The sequence below is a fragment of the Macaca fascicularis genome, chromosome 17 (genome assembly GCF_037993035.2).
Source record: "Macaca fascicularis isolate 582-1 chromosome 17, T2T-MFA8v1.1".
In the NCBI taxonomy this organism is placed as follows: Eukaryota; Metazoa; Chordata; class Mammalia; order Primates; family Cercopithecidae; genus Macaca; species Macaca fascicularis.
The window spans coordinates 20,118,937-20,136,539 of NC_088391.1; the positions used below are offsets into that span (position 1 = coordinate 20,118,937).

Here is a 17,603-nt window from a genome sequence, read left to right on the forward strand (position 1 = left end):
TGTGAGGAAACAAATTCCTGTTCTTTATAAATTACCCAGTCTCTGGTATTCTGGTATAACAGCTTAAAACAGACTAACACTTGCCCTCAACCCACCTCTCTGCCTTGGCACCCATCACACTGTGTAGCAATGAATCTTGGCCCGTCTCTTCCCTATGTTGCCTTCATCCATTCTTCCAATCACTCAACTGGTTTTATTGAGTTCCTATTTTGGGCCTAGCAATAGCTAGGTCTTACATTCAGGACCTCAAGAAAGGACAGAAACTGACATAACCCCTACCCTTAAGGAGATCAGCACAGAAAATATCATAAAGGAGACAGAGTGTGGTATTAGACAATAAGAAGGGCGGAGTGACTTAACAAAGCAGGAGGAGAAGGTTTCTTGGGAAGTCACATTTTTTATGACACCTCAAGGTCAAGGAGTACTTCAGTATACTATACTCTGGTGTCTAGTAAAGGCAAAGCATGTAACAGAGCTCAGTAAATGCTTAACAAATTAATGAATGAGTGATACATGTGAAAACACTTCATAAGCAAAGTACCACACAGGTGTTAACCATTATCATATAGTTAATATGGAGAGATCTACTTTTATTCAGTTCTCTGGAACACTCAAAAAGATAATACAGCATACAACAGAGAAAACTCATTAAGGATGTCTACTCATTTAGATATACCCAGAGTCCTGTCTTCCTAGGAGAGAGCTTGAAGCTATTAGGTGTAGGACTGAATACAGAGAAATTAGAGAACCAATCATCCCATTTCAATGTTTGATCAATCCCATTTTCCTCCATGCAAAAGCAAGAGTTCACAAAACTGATTTTTAAAATAGTGATAAAATGACTTAAAAGATATAGGGAAATGAGGGAAATACATAATAAAGATTAAGTATTCTATTTCACTGATGGAAGGTAATGTTAACTAGATCTGAAAATGTAAAAGCAGCAACCTGCCATTCTCAAATTGATAGTGGACAGTGAAGAAAATGATTCACTCTGTATCCATCATGGCACTGGAGTTCTGACAACCATGTGGAAAGAGACGGATAGTATTTTTGAAGCACGTAGTATGTATTAATACATTACCTCACTCAATTCTAACACAAATCCTGTGGGATGGAAATTATACCCATCATTTACGAAGGAGGAAACAGGCTGAAAGATTGTTATGTTGACATGGCAGGGATTTGAACTGAAGTTTCTGACTCCAAAGCAGAGAACAGAAAAAAAGCAGATAAAAAATACAGGAAGGCCACTGTAGAATGGTTTTTATCTGTTTTTTTTTTTTTTTTTTTTCTGAGCCAGAGTCTTGCTCTGTCACCAGGCTGGAGTGCAGTGGCGCAATCTCAGCTCACTGCAACCTATGCCTCCCAGGTTTGAGAGATTCTCCTCAGCCTCTCGAGTAGCTGAGACTACAGGTGTACACCACCACGCCCAGCTAATTTTTGTATTTTTTGTATTTTTAGTAGAGAGAGGGTTTCACCATGTTGGCCAGGATGGTCTCAATCTCCTGACCTCATAATTTGCCTGTCTTGGGCTCCCAAAATGCTGGGATTACAGGCGTGAGTCACTGCTCCCGGCCAGAATTTTTTTTTTTTTTTTGCAACCTAAGAATATTTACTTATTAAAACTATATTAATACTTTAAGATAAACTATACAAAAAAGGTAATGAGGCAAACATGTGCATTTATGGAACTGCAAGTCAATCAGGCCAGTTCCCTGCAGAGGGAATTCCTAGCAGGACCTAGTTCATCTGTGAGGACACAGAGCAGTCCTTGTTTAGACATAGACATTCATCTACTGCTCCAACATGGCCAGCCTTCCACTTCTTGATGGTTTCCTTCGCTATGAATGTGCATGTCCAGTTGTCTGCTTCTTAGAGTGGACATTTACCTTCCTCATCCACCAGCCACTGGAGGAGGACTGGGGCCATGCAGATGATTGATTCTACCCATTCTTTGAGGAGGGTTTCCCGGCGGCCCTCTTCCATCATTGTATCTGGAATCAGATGAGTTTCCATAGCTTTTTTTTTTTTCACATCTTGCTGAAGCTGAGTTTTGAAAAACAAAACCTCAAACTCGGCTATTCCCCAGAAGAAATCTGTTATCAAAGATAATCTCCATGGAGACTGACTCTGGCTGTCCAACACTTGTCCATTTGAGACGTAAACCATCTTGCCCCACTTCCCTGCTTCGGAGTGGTGTAGAATTGTTAAGAATTCAGGAGCTAGCAAGCAAAGACACACTCAGAGCGTTTCTCTTTGCTTCCTTGCCCTCTGAACTGTTCAATAAATAGTGAAGAACACAAAGCTAACTTCGGTATTTATCTGGGATCTGCTGTTGCTCTCCAATTTAAAAGCAAGACAGGAACATTAAATTTGTCACAGTTTAAATTGGTAAAGGTAGACCTCCATCAGATACAGGTGCTTCCTGACTTACGATGCGTTTATTGGGAAGGGAAAACATCCTAAGTCCTTTTAATACACCTAACCTACATCAGAGCTTAGCCTAGCCTACCTTAAACACACTCAGAACACTTACATCAGCCTACAGTTGGGCAAAGTCATCTAATACAAATCCTGTTTTATTAGAAAGTGTTGAATAGCTCATGTAATTTATGGGAACAACATTCTGAACACGAAAAACAGAATAGTTGTACGGAGACTTGAAGTACGGTTTTTTGTTGTTTTTTTTTTTTTTTTTTGAGACAGAGTCTCGCTCTGTCTCCCGGGCTGGAGTTGCAGTGGCCGGATCTCAGCTCACTGCAAGCTCCGCCTCCCGGGTTCACGCCATTCTCCTGCCTCAGCCTCCCGAGTAGCTGGGACTACAGGCGCCGCCACCTCGCCCGGCTAGTTTTTTTTTTGTATTTTTTTAGTAGAGACGGGGTTTCACCATGTTCACCAGGTTGGTCTCGATCTCCTGACCTCGTGATCCACCCGTCTCGGCCTCCCAAAGTGCTGGGATTACAGGCTTGAGCCACCGCGCCCGGCCTGAAGTACGGTTTCTACTGAATGTGCATCACCTTTGGAACTATTATAATGTTGAAAACTTTTAAGTCAAAGCATCGTAAGCCCCCGATTGTCTGTATATGAAACGCTCCCTAAGGGGCACTATGTCAGATACCATGCCTAAGTGTTTTCTAACTTTCTGTACTACATTCAAAAGGAGCATCTTCATAAAGATGTTACTGAAATCGTGGAAAATATTAGTCCTTCCTTTCTTTTGCAGCTAACAGGATTTTTGAAAGAAGCTCTAAACCACAAGCATATTCTAGCAACTGTTTGTTCTTCCAAGTATGAGCTACTTCCTTCCTCTGCCACCATCGCTCATATTCTAGTTTGAGGAAATACTAAGAAGCACAGTAAATCAGTCTGTTTTCAGAAACTGCTTAGTCCTTGAATTAATGTATCTTCTAAAGCTCCTTAAGATTTGGTCACTTAGAATAAAGTCTGTTCAATTTGTAGCCAATTTGCATACATGTATAAATGCATGAATTTTAAAAGCACCTTTAGGATTAAGAGAGATTTGTTGTCTGTATTTACATAATTTAAACCTGATTACTTAAGCAAGTTTTACAGCAATTTTAAGAATAGTAATGAGACAAGAATCTTAAGATAATACATTCTTGCCAGGCACTGTGGCTGATGCCTGCAATCTCAGGACTTTGGGAGGCCAAGACGGGCGTTATCACTTGAGGTCAGGAGTTCGAGACCAGCCTGGCCAACATGGTGAAACCCTGTCTGTACAAAAAATATAGAAATTAGCCGGGCGTGGTGGCAGATGCCTGTAATCCCAGCTACTTGAGAGGCTGAGGCAGGAGAATCGCCGGAACTCAGGAGGCAGAGGTTGCAGTGAGCTGAGATTGCAGACTATACTCCAGCGTGGGCCACAGAGTGAGACTCCTTCTTGCAAAAAAAAAAAAAAGATAATACATTCTTTAGAACCAAGAATCTAAGGCCAATGCATTCTTTAGAACCAAATGTGTAAATGGTCAAACAAAGGATGTTTTTAACAACATAGTCCCAACTGTGGCGGTATCATCATCTTTCAAAGCTATCTGCAAAAAAGGGACAATGTCATCATTGGCTAGTGAAAATTAGAAAAATTTAAGGAATTCTCAGCAAATGTCGTATCTTTTAAAATACCAATGACCATCCCCTAACAGGGTAAATGCACCTGTCTTTTCTAAAAATAAAGCAAAACCAAAACAAAATTCTACAGAAAGATATTATAAAATCAAGGATTAAATTTAGATTGATTAATAAGTGATTGAGGTTACAAGTAATACTACCTCCAGGATTTTAATTTTTATTTATTTCTTTCTCACTCTGTTGCCCAGGTTGGAGTGCAGTGGTGTGATCTCAGCTCACTGCAACCTCCACCTACCGAGTTCAAGTGATTCTCCTGCCTCACCCTCTTGAGTAGCTGGGACTACAGATGCCTGCCCTCATGCCCAGCTAATTTTCGTATTTTTACTAGAGACAGAGTTTCACTATGTTGGCCAGGCTGGTCTCGAACTCCTGGCCTCAAGTGATCTGCCTGCCTTGGCCTCCCAAAGTGCTGGGATTACAGGCATGAGCCACCGCAGCTGGCCTACCTCCAGGATTTTTAATTTCTCAGCAGGGATAATATAACATTAAAAACAAGCTTATATTTTATTAATAAGGAGAAGATAGGCCGGGCGCGGTGGCTCAAGCCTGTAATCCCAGCACTTTGGGAGGCCGAGACGGGCGGATCACGAAGTCAGGAGATCGAGACCATCCTGGCTAACACGGTGAAACCCTGTCTCCACTAAAAATATACAAAAAACTAGCCGGGCGAGGTGGCGGGCGCCTGTAGTCCCAGCTACTCGGGAGGCTGAGGCAGGAGAACGGCATAAACCCGGGAGGCGGAGCTTGCAGTGAGCTGAGATCCGGCCACTGCACTCCAGCCTGGGAGACAGAGCGAGACTCCGTCTCCAAAAAAAAAAAAAAAAAAAGGAGAAGATTTATTCACAACTAATTTCTGATTCAAAACACTTCCAAGCATATAACAAATGCTATTCTTAAAAGAGGGATTCCCTATTTGATTGTCTCAGTTTATTAGAATATGGATGGTCTTTTCATTCTAGATAACATGCCCTTTGCTTGTTTTTGTATAGGAGTTATCTTGGAATCTGATAATTCTGAGACTCTACTGATGGCTAAGCACTACGTATCTTCATTATGTGCCCATTTCCATTCATTCCTTAAAATATTATGAAACACTGTTACATACAAAATATGTATAATGTATAATATGCATAACATATATTGTAGTATAATTATATTCATCATATAACATAAAAGCATGATGAAATGACCACCTGCAAAACTGTCATTCAACTTGAGAAACAGAATCATAGTACTATTGAAGCTCCTGTGTGTCCCTCCTCAATCACCATGTTATATTGATCATTCCTGTGCTTTTCTTTATAGTTTTATCACATTTATAGCTAAGAAAGTGTATTCATAATTTGGCTTTTGAATTTTATAAAATACTACTATATTGCATGCATTCTGCTGCAACTTACTTTTTCACTCAGCATTGTTTCTGAAATTCATGTATGATGATGTGTATAGCTCTATTTCAATCATTTTCACTTCCATATAGTGTTCCATTGCATGGATAAACAACAAACTATTATCAGTTCTCCAGGTCTTGGGCACATTCTCCCTTGATTTGTACTGTTCTGATCATTTCTGTACTTGCTTCCCAGCCATTATCTGCAAGAGGTTTTTTTTTTGGGGTATGTTCTCCAGGAACAGGATTGATTGTTCATAAATTATGTAATTACATATATATATAGATATAAATATATAATACATACACATAATTATATATATTCATATACTTGTTTAATATGAATATGAAATAAATGTTATATAATTATATATTATATAGAACATATACTATAAATGTAACTGTGTAATTCCAAAAAGGGGTTGCCAATTTACACTGCCACCAACAGTGTAAAAGTGGTATCACCTAACTTAATTTTTTGACCATCTAAGGGGTATACAAATGGTTTCAATATGGTTTTAATTTGCATTTCCCTGAGCATTCTTTTATATCTTTATTAGCCACTGATAGTTTTTCTTCTATGAAATGTATGAAATGCTATGGAATTTGCCCACTATGTTTTTGGGTTGTTTGTCTTCTACTTTCTTTTTTTGTTTGTTTCTTGAGACTGAGTTTTGCTCTTGTCACCTCAGCCTCCCAAAGTGCTGGGATTACAGGCGTGAGCCACCACGCCCAGCCCTTCTACTTGATTTTTAGGAGTTTGTTTGTTTTGGACCAAAGCCTTTTAATGCACTATTTTTTTCTCCAGGCAAAGGACCTTCAGAAAAGATCCATCCATAGATTTATAAATGGTACTTTTTTTGAGATTCATTCTCCCTCTGTTGCCCAGGCTGGAGTGCAGTGGTGTGATCTTGGCTCACTGCAACCTCCACCTCCCAGGTTCAAGTGATTCTCCTGCCTCAGCCTCCTGAATAACCGGGATTACAGATGCACGGCACCATGCCTGGCTAATTTTTTGTATTTTTAGTAGAGACAGGGTTTCACCATGTTGGCTAGGCTGGTCTTGAACTCCTGACCTCAAATGATCCACCCACCTCGGCCTCCCAAAGTGCTGGGATTACAGGTGTGAGCCACTGCACCCAGCCTGCTTCAACCATTTTAAATTTTCTCATTTAAATCATAAATCCAAAGAACTGGATTTTTTTGTATGTATGGTATGAAGCAGAGAATCCATTTTCCCCCTCCATGTGGATAACCAATTGTCTTTGCACCATTTATTGAATAGCCACCCTTTTCCCATTGATCTACAATGCCAACTATCTTAGTCCATTTTCTGTTGCTTGTAACAGAATACCTGAAACTGGGTAATTTATAAAGAAAAGGAATTTATTTCTTAGTTATGGAAGCTGAGATGTCAAGGTCAAGGAGCCATGTCTGGTGAGAGCCTTCTTGCTGGTGGGGACTCTCTACAAAGTTCTGAAGTAGCTGAGCATGCTCACATGCTATGCTAAAGATTCTCCCTCTTATAAAGCCACTGGTGCCCTCCCATGATAGCCCATTAATCCATTAATCCATGAGTGGATTAATCCATTGAGGGCAGAGCCCTCATGATTCTATCAACTCTTAAAGGCCCCACCTCTCAATGCTGCCACATTGGGGATGAAGGGTCAACATGAGTTTTGGAGGGCATATTCAAACCTGATATGGTCTGGCTGTGTCCCCATCTAAATCTCACCTTGAATTGTAGCTCCCATTATCTCCACATGTCATGTGAGGGACCCAGTGGAAGGTAACTGAATCAAGGGGGTGGGATTTTCCCATGCTATTCTTGTGATAGTGAATAAGACTTACGAGATCTGATGGTTTTATAAAGGGCAGTTCCCTATGCATGCTCTCTTGCCTGCTACCATGTAAGATGTGCCTTTGCTTCTCCTTCGCCTTCCACCATGATTGTGAGGCCTCCCCAGCCATGTGGAACTGTGAGTCCATTAAACCTCTTTTTCTTTATAAATTACCCAGTCTTGGATATTTCTTCATAGCAGTATGAAAAGGGACTAATACAAAACCATAGGACTGATTTTGTCACGTCAAATTTCCATATACTAATGTTCTATTTCTGTGTTCTCTATTCTGTTCCATCAGTCCATTTAACTATCTGTGTGTATTGTGTCTAATTATTATAGCTTTATAATAAGTCTTGATAGCTTACAAGTTAGGGTAACTCCCTCACCTTGTCTTCTTTTTTCAAGAGTATTTTGGCTCTTCTTGGTTCTTTGCTTCTCCCTATGATGATTTTATAATACATTTATGAAGTTCCATGACAAATCCTATTGGGGCTGGGTATGGTGGCTCACGCTTGTAATCCCAGGACTTTGGGAAGCCAAGGTGGATGGATCACCTGAGATCAGGAGTTCAAGACCAGCCTGACCAACATGGTGAAACCCTGCCTCTACTAAAAGTACAAAATTAGCCAGGCATGGTGGCATGTGTCTGTAATCCCAGCTACTTGGGAGGCTGAGGCAGGAGAATCACTTCAACTCAGGAGGCGTAGGTTGCAGTGAGACGAGCTCGTGCTACTGCACTCCAGCCTGGGCAACAAGAGCAAAACGCCATCTCAAAAAAGAAAAAAACATCCTGTGAAATTTTGTATGGAACTGCATTAAATCTAGAGATTAATATGGAAAGAAGTAATATCTTCATGATATTGAGCCTGTACTCTAGAACTTATCTACCCAATTAAATCTCTTTTGAGATAGAGTCTTCCTGTCACCCAGGCTGCAACGCAGTGGCATAATCTCAGCTCACTGCAACCTCAACCTCCCAGGTTCATGTGATCCTCCCACCTCAGCCTCTCAAGTAGCTGGGATTACAGGCGTGTGCCACTACACCCAACTAACTTTTGTATTTTTAGTAGAGATGGGGTTTTGCCATGTTAACCAGTCTGGTCTTTAACTCCTGACCTCAGGTGATCTGCTGGCCTTGGCTTCCCAAAGTGCTGGGATTACAGGCATGAGCCACCATGCCCAGCCTAATCTCATTATTTTTATTACTAACCTATGTTTCATTAAAGTTTTAAAACTTCTTCACAATGTTCTTGTGTGTATATATATACACACATATATATACACACACATATATATACATATACATACACACACACACACACATATATCTTTTTTTTTAGACAGAGTCTTGCTCTGTCACCAGGCTGGAGTGCAGTGGCGCCATCTTGGCTCACTGCAACCTCTGTCTCCTGGGTTCAAGCGATTCCCCTGCCTCAGCCTTCCGAGTAGCTGGGACTACAGGCACATGCCACCATCCCTGGCTAATTTTTTGTATTTTAGTAGAGACAGGGTTTCACCATGTTGGCCAGGATGGTCTCAATCTCTTGCCCTGATGATCTGCCCACCTCGGCCTCCCAAAGTGCTGGGATTACAGGTGTGAGCCACTGCACCCAGCCTGTTCTTGCATATATTTTATTAAGATTTTATTTATTTATATTTTTGATGCTACTGTAAATGTTAACTTTTTCTAAATTGTATTTTTACCTGTTTGTTGCTGGCATATAGAAATGCAACTGTAGAAGTGCCAAATAAATGGTTAATTCTTATGAGTCAGTCATAGATATTCTTTTGTTTTCTATGTAATCTAGTCTCTAATCAGGTTTGTCTCTTCCTTTATTAGCTATCTACTGGTGCATAATGAATTACCTCACACTTAGTGGCTTAAAACATGTACTTACTATCTCATAGTTTCTGTTGGTCTCCTGCTCAGGGTCTCACAAGGCTGTAATCAAGGTGACAGCCAGTCTGTGGTCCTTTTTAAAACTTAGTGTCCTCTTCTAAGTTCAGATGGTTGTTGGCAGGATTCAGCTGAGGCTGTAGGATGGAGTCCCTGTCTTGTTCTGGCTGTCAGCTGGGGGTTTCCATCAGCTCCTAGTGGTCCCCAAGGTTTCTTGCCAGGTGGCTCATTCACAGGCCTTCTTACAACATGATAGTGCACTCTGGGCCGCTAACAAGGATCTTCTGTAACATCACATAATCGCAAGAGTAATTATTCCATTACTTTTGCCATATAACATGAACCAAAGCAGTGACTATCCCCATCACCTTAGCCATATTCTGTCGTTGGAAGCAAGTCTCAGGTCTCATCCACACTCAAAGAGAGGTTGTGATTTACTTGGCATTACTATAGGGTGGATTTCCAATCCTAATCACTTTTTTTCCTGCTATTCTGCATACACTAGGCCCCCAGCACAATGTTGAAATCATGATAGTGATTATCCCGCTCTTGTTTATAATCTTAAAGGAAATCATTTAGTAATTCAGCATAAAATAAGATACGTGCTGTAGGCTTTTTGTAAATATCACTTATTAAGTTAAAAGAGTTCTCTACTCCAAGCTTTCTAAAATTTATTTTTAAAAAAATTACAAATGGCTGCCAAGGTTTACCAAACCTTTTTTCCTGCATCTTTTCAGATGTGATCTTTTTCCTCCATTGTTAAACCACCCTGACATTCTGGAACAAACTCAGCTTGATAATGATTTCTAGTTATTGCTGAATTTGCTTTACTATCTTGCTTTGGATTTTTCAAATTTTGTCTTCATGATTGAGATTAATTGGGGAGTGCTTCCTCTTTTTCTATGTTCTGGAATAATTTACATAAAATTGGAATTATTTTTTTCCTGAATGTTCAGTAGAACGTTTCTGAAAACCTCTCTGGGTTTAGTGTTTGTGTTCTGGGAAGATTTTAAAATATCAATCAAATTTCTTTAATGATTATTCCATTTTTCCTTTAAAATTATTTTGATAACATAGTTTTGAGTAATTTGTCCATGAAATTTTGAAATTTGTTGCCATGAAATTATTCATAATAGCTTCTTGAAAAATAAATATCTTAATTTTTACAACATGAATAGTTTATATTTCTTCAGCTATGGGGTCTTGCTCTGTCACTCAGGATGGAGTATAGTGGCACGATCATAGCTCACGCAGCCTCCAACTCCTGGGCTTAGTTAGGCGATCCTCCCATTTCCCTCCCAAGTCACAGCGATTACAGATGTGAGCAACTGCACCCAGCTTTTTAAAAAAATAAATCTGGACAGAAATGTATTCTTTTTTAAAAAATGAATCTGTGTTTGACTTTATGGATCCTATTATACTAATTATACTATTTCTATTACCTTCTGCCTTTACCTTATACATTTCATTCTATTTCCCTTTAAGATTTATTCTTATTAAATCTCCTAATCACCCCACCTCCGTTTTCTCTATTTACATTGTGTTAATATTCCAGTTGTAATGTGAAGCTAGTAGGATGTTCCTTTTTGGAGGGTAATGGGGGTTCATCTTGGCATCATAAAAGTGTAAAAATCAAAACCAAATAAGCATATGTTTCATGTAGGCCAGGCATGGTGGCTCACACCTGTAATCCCAACACTTTGTGGGGCTGACCAGGAGGATAGCTTGAACCCAGGAGTTCAAGGCCAGCCTGGACAACATGGTGAGACCCTGTCTCTACAAATGAAAACATTAGCTACGCATGGTGGTGTGAGCCAGTGGTCCCAGCTACATGGGAGGCTGCAGTGGGAGGATCACTTGAGCCCAGGTCAAGGTGGTAGTGAGCCATGTGCCGCACTCCAGCCTGGGCAAGACTCTGTCTCAAACAACAACAACAACAAAACAGATAGAAAAAAAAAAAAAAACCACTTGTTCCTTTTCTCGTATCTTAAGATTATAACCTTACTTCACTGATTTTCATTCTTTTTTTTTTTGGAGATGGAGTCTCATTCTGTTGCCCTGGCTGGAGTGCAGTGGCACGATCTTGGCTCACTGCAACCTCCACCTCCGAGGTTGAAGTGATTGTCCTGCCTCAGCCTCCCAAGTAGCTGGGACTACAGGCATGCGCCACCACGCCCGGGTAATTTTGTATTTTTTAGTAGAGACAAAGTTTCACCATGTTGGCCAGGCTGGTCTTGAACTCCTGACTTCAGGTGATCTGCCTGCCTCAGCCTCCCAAAGTACTGGGATTACAGGCATGAGCCACTGTGCCTGGCCTGAATATTTTTTTCATTAGCCTATGAGTAAGTTAAAAGGGTTTCAAAAGTTCTGAACATATGGAGTTTTTCTGGTTAGCATTCAGTTACTGGTCTCTAACTTAATTGCAATGTAGTTAGGAAACATGTTCTACATTCCATTGAAATGTGTTTAGATGTGCTTTATGGCTAAGTTTATGATTGATTTATAAATGTATGTGCTTGAAATAAATGTATTTGCAGCTATTTAGATCACTGTGTAATGATCTAAAAATTTCCATTAGGTCAAGATAATTAGGTATAGCAAAGCTTCTGTTTGCTGAGTTCATCAATTATTACGTTAAAATATTTCGTCATAATAGTAGATTTGTATTTCTATCAGCTTTTGCCTTGTATATTTTGAGTCCATGTTATTAGGTACATACAACTTTGTATTGTTCTGATAAATAGAATTTTTTTAAGTCTCTAATGTCTTTTCAGACTGTTTTTTTCCTGATATTAATATAGCTATACCAGCTTTCTTTAAACATTTGTCTGGTATATTTTTTCCTTTTTACTTTCAACTTTTTTTTTTTTTTTTTTTGAGACAGAGTCTCGCTCTGCCGCCCAGGCTGGAGTGCAGTGGCGTGATCTTGGCTCACTGCAAGCTCCGCCTCCCGGGTTCACGCCATTCTCCTGCCTCAGCCTCCCGAGTAGCTGGGACTACAGGCGCCCGCCACCTCGCCCGGCTAGTTTTTTTGTATTTTTTAGTAGAGACGGGGTTTCACTGTGTCAGCCAGGATGGTCTCGATCTCCTGACCTCGTGATCCGCCCGTCTCGGCCTCCCAAAGTGCTGGGATTACAGGCTTGAGCCACCGCGCCCAGCCTACTTTCAACCTTTCTGTATTCTTGCTTTATATGTACTTCTAGTAAATAGTGTTATCACTTGATATTTACAAAAATCCGGCCAGGCGCAGTGGCTCACACCTGTAATCCCAGCACTTTGGGAGGGGGAGGTGGGTGGATTACTGGAGGTCAGGAGTTCATGATTAACCTGGCCAACATGGTGAAACCCCGTCTCTACTAAAAATAAAAAATTAGCCAGGCGTGGTGGCGTGTGCCTGTAATCCCAGCTACTTGGGAGGCTGAGGCAGATTTGCTTGAACCCGAGAGGCAGAGGTTGTGGTGAGCCAAGATCACACCACTGCACTCTGGCCTGGGCAAAAAGAGCGGAAGCTGTCTCAAAAACTGACTAACTAACTAACTAAATAATCCACTTGGACATATCCTACTGTCATATATTTTAATTAATCCCATACGGTATGACTGTTTTATTAGTGCTTAGAATTAACATATATATTCACTACTTTTTTTTTTTTTCTTAATAGCAGACAGCTTATTCAAGGGCAATAGAGAGCAGAGAGTTTATAGAGAAGACATTACACTCTGAACAATGAGACAGAGGAGGCTGCTGAAAGAGAGTGAGCCAGCAGCATATTCACTACTTTATTCATCCACCATTTCTTCTTGCATCTCAGGCCTTAAATTTAAAATCACTTCTCTTCTGCCTGAGGTGCAACTTTAGGAGTCTTTTAACGAGAGTCTGCTGGTAGCCAACTGTTTTTGTTTGACAAATGCATTTAGCCCTCATTTCTGAAAGACATTCCAAATATATCAATAACTGTGATAAATATAAACAAACTAAACACCCAAATAAAAATAAAATAAAAAATTTTCAGTGTCCCATATGTACTGGAAAAAAAAAGTATTGGGAGCAGTTTCTATACATGACCAACAGATTGTTGGTTTCTTTTCCTTTTCTTTTTGAGACAGAGTCTCACTCTGTCACCCAGGCTAGAGTGCAGTGGGGCGATCTTGGCTCACTGCAACCTCCGCCTCCTGGGTTCAAGCAATTCTCATGCCTCAGCCTCCCAAGTAGCTGGGATTACAAGCATGTACCGCCACGCCTGGCTAATTTTTATATTTTTAGTAGACATGAGGTTTCAACATGTTGGTCAGGCTGGTCTCAAATTCCTGGCCTCAAGTGATCTGCCCACCTTTGCCTCCGAAAATGCTGGGATTACAGGCATGAGCCACCACACCTGGCCAAGGGATTGTTGATTAACTGTGAATTAATATCTTTCATGAATTGTAAAAAATTCTCACCCATTAACTATTTAGAGGCCGGGTGCGGTGGCTCACGCCTGTAATCCTAGCAGTTTGGGAGGCTGAGGTTGGTGGATCACCTGAGGTCAGTTCAAGACCAGCCTGGCCAACATGGCAAAACCCCATCTCTACTAAAAAATACAAAAATTAGCCGGGTATGGTGGCACGTGCCTGTAATCCCAGCTACTAGGGGTGCTGAGGCAAGAGGATCGCTTGAACCTGGGAGGTGGAGGTTGCAGTGAGCTGAGATCGTGCCACTGCACTCCAGCCTGGGCAACAGAGCGAGACTCTGTCTCAATAAAAAAAAAAAAAAAACTATTTAGAGTTAGCCTCTGACCTATTTTCTCTTTTCTTTCCTACTGGCAATATGATTGTACAAATGTTACTCTTTTACTTCCCTTTCCTATTTCTTTCCTCTTTGCTTCTCTCTGCTGCATATGGATACTTCTTTACTACTGTTTAACTCCACTAATTTTTTTTTTTTTCATCCTCTCAACCCAGCTTTTCTCAACTTTGGGAAGAACTGGGAAGAGAAGGGCAAATATTTTAATGTTTTTCAAATCTGCTTGGTCACTTTCAAAGCATCCTGCTCAGTATTCATTCTATCTTACACATATTTTATATTCTGACTCTGATAAGCCCAATATTCAGAGGCTTTATGAGTCTGAATCTGTTCTCGTTTCTGTTGGTACACATTCATGGTTCTGCTTCCTTGTGTGCTTTGTCATTTGAAGCCTGCGGTTATGGTGGATTCCTTCACATGGTTCCTGTTGACCTGGAACACTATTAGCTTGGGACTGCTGTCAACTAAATCTTGTTTTGAGGTTTTTTAGAATCCTTAAACCTTAAAAAAAATTTAGGCCAGGCACCGTGGCTCACATCTGTAATCCTAGCACTTGGGGAGGCTGAGGCAGGCAGATCACTTGAGGTCAGGAGTTCAAAACCAGCCTGGCCAACATGGTGAAACCCCGTCTCTAATGAAAATACAAAAAAATTAGCTAGGCGTGGTGGTGGGCACCTGTAATACCAGCTACTTGGGAGGCTGAGGCAGGAGAATTGCTTGAACCCTGGAGGTGAAGGTTGCAGTGAGCCGAGATCACACTGCTACACTCCAGCCTGGGTAACAGAGTATGACTCTGCCTCAAAAAAAAAAAAAAAATTTTTTTTTAAATTTAAAAAACATTTTCTTGAGACAGAGTCTTGCTCTATCACTCAGGCTAGACTGCAGTGGTGCAATCAGGCTCACTGAAGCCTTAACCCCCTAGGCTCAAGGGATCCTCCCACCTCAGGCCCCTGAACAGCTGTGACTACAGGTGCATGCTACCACGCCTGGCTAATTTTTAAATTTTTTGTAAAGACAGGGTCTCCTCTCCCTATGTTGCCCAGGCTGGTCTCAAACTCGTGGGTTTAAGTGATCTTCCTGCCTCAGCCTCTCAAAGTGCTGGGATTATACGCATGAGCCACTGTGCCCGGCCCTCAATCCTTTGAATTGTATGAAAGTTGAGTCACACTGCTCAGCAGCATACTGGAAAAGAAATAATTCTAACTTTGGCATGAAGACCTAAAGTACTGGAATGGATTAGAATAAGCCCTTTATTTCTACAAGATTAATTTCTCTATAGTGACCCAGACTTAGGTGAGGGTAGTTAATTTAGTGTAAAATATAAGTATGTACAAATGTAAACAAATAAAAATATGTACATACATATCTGTCTATAAATCATCTCAACTGTTATAACATAGTACTGTGATATCATCCAGTAATTCTACTGTATTTCAAAGAAGTACGGTCACGGAGTGAAAAGAAAAAGGTCAGGAGGAGTTGTCTTTTTTTTTTTTTTTTTTTTTTTTGAGACGGAGTCTCACGCTGTTGCCCAGGCTGGAGTGCAGTGGCGCGATCTCGGCTCACTGCAAGCTCCGCCTCCCGGGTTCCCGCCATTCTCCTGCCTCAGCCTCCTGAGTAGCTGGGACTACAGGCACCCGCCACCGCGCCCGGCTAATTTTTTGTATTTTTAGTAGAGACGGGGTTTCACTGTGGTCTCGATCTCCTGACCTTGTGATCCGCCCGCCTCGGCCTCCCAAAGTGCTGGGATTACAGGCTTGAGCCACCGCGCCCGGCCCAGGAGGAGTTGTCTTAAATGCATTGCTAATTCTCAGATATTCTTTTGAACCTATGAATACTGATGATTTTTCTCCAGGCAAGAATATTTTTCGGTTACCGACATATTTTTTAAAACAATGTAACATTTATACCAGCCAAATCAAATGTAATAATCAACATAACATATACAAACTCTAGTAAAATTATTTTATTTAGTTGTAATATCCATCTCTAATTGTTTGAAATAAAAATTTCCATGGTCTTAATTGAACTGTATGTTACTTTCTTGAAGAATGTCCTTTTTTTCATTAAAGTAATTTCTAAACCACTCTATGTGCTCAACCTTCTGTTTAACACTAAGATACGGGTTTTTGGAAAGGCCACAAGTCACCAGCTCCATGAAGTGGCGAATTGGTCCTTGTTTTGGAAAGCTCTCCAGGTGTTTCTCCAGAAATATATGTTCATGAAATTCTGAACCATCATCATCAAAACCTAGGAAATGAGACAAAATACATTACATTATAATTTTAAATATAAAACCTACATCATAAAAATAATATTAATGAGGTAATATAATATCACGGTTTAAGGCATGAACTTTGGAGTTAGAACCTAGATTGTATTTTTTTTTGAGATGTAGTCTTGCTCTGTTGCCCAGGATGAAGTGGAGTGGCGTGATCTCAGCTCACTGCAACCTCTGCCTTCTGGGTTTCATATGATTCTCCTGCCTCAGCCTCCCGAGTAGCTGGGACTACAAGCATGTACCACCACGCCCAGCTAATTTTTTAATTTTTAGTAGAGATAGTGTTTCACCATGTTGGCCAGGTTGGTCTCAAACTCCTGACCTCAAGTTATCTGCCTGCCTCGGCCTCTCAAAATGCTGGGATTACAGGCGTGAGCCACAGCGCCTGGCCTGGAGTTAGACCTAGCTTTGCCCACCAATTTAACAACAGTGACTTTGGACCAATTAATTAACTTCTCTGAGCAGCAGATTCCTCAGGCACAATACTGAGAACTAAAACAGTACCTTGCTGGCATTTTTGTAAAGATCAAATAGACACAAACTATATATAAAGTTCATTTATAATGCCTAGCATGCCGTAAATGTTAAAAATGTGGTGGCAAGACCAGGCGTGGTGGCTCACACCTATAATCCCAGCACTTCAGGAGGCCAAGGCAGGCGGCTCACTCGAGGTCAGGAGTTTAAGACAAGCTTGGCCAACATGGTGAAACCCTGCCTCCACTAAAAACACCAAAAATATTAGCCAGGCGTGATGGCATGTGCCTGTAATCCCAACTACTTGGGAGGCTGAGGTATGAGAATTGTTTGAACCTGAGAGGCAAAGGTTGTAGGGAGCCAAGATTGAGCCACTACATTCCAGCCTGAACAACAGAGTAACACTCTGTCTCAAAAAACAAACAAACAAACAAAAATAAATAAATAAAAATAAATAGGATAGGAATTATTTCTAACGATTATTTTTTTCTTTTGAGATGGAGCTTCGCTCTTGTTGCCCAGGCTGGAGTGTAGTGGCACAATCTCGGCTGCCTGCAACCTCCACCTCCCAGGTTCAAGTGATCCTCCTGCCTCAGCCTCCCCAGTAGCTGTGATTACAGGTGCCCGCCACCATGCCCAGCTGATTTTTGTATTTTTAGTAGAGACAGGGTTTCACCATGTTGGTCAGGCTGGCTTGAACTCCTGACCTCAGGTCATCCACCTGCCTCGGCCTCCCAAAGTGCTGGGATCACAGGTGTGAGCCACTGCACCCGGTTGCTAATGAAT

At 41.0% G+C, this 17,603-nt stretch overlaps 1 protein-coding gene, 1 long non-coding RNA gene and 1 pseudogene across 11 annotated transcripts in view; all 3 read right to left on the reverse strand.

Annotated features, from left to right (window-relative positions):
• LOC107127934 (uncharacterized) overlaps positions 1–15,542 on the reverse strand; it is a 62,113-nt gene extending 46,571 nt beyond the window's left edge. For all 3 annotated transcript variants that reach the window (XR_010582569.1, XR_010582568.1, XR_012426861.1), the window contains exon 1: positions 9,282–15,542. This is a non-coding gene — a long non-coding RNA (uncharacterized lncRNA). The remainder of the gene's footprint in view (positions 1–9,281) is intronic.
• LOC135968100 (selenoprotein K-like) lies at positions 1,585–4,950 on the reverse strand (annotated as a pseudogene).
• Positions 15,543–16,013: 471 nt separating the features above from the next.
• MRPS31 (mitochondrial ribosomal protein S31) overlaps positions 16,014–17,603 on the reverse strand; it is a 58,132-nt gene continuing 56,542 nt past the window's right edge. For all 8 annotated transcript variants that reach the window (XM_074021890.1, XM_074021889.1, XM_074021891.1 and 5 more), the window contains one exon: positions 16,014–16,312. In XM_074021890.1, the coding sequence (XP_073877991.1) occupies positions 16,083–16,312 (230 nt within the window). In that variant the 3' untranslated portion in view covers positions 16,014–16,082. The remainder of the gene's footprint in view (positions 16,313–17,603) is intronic.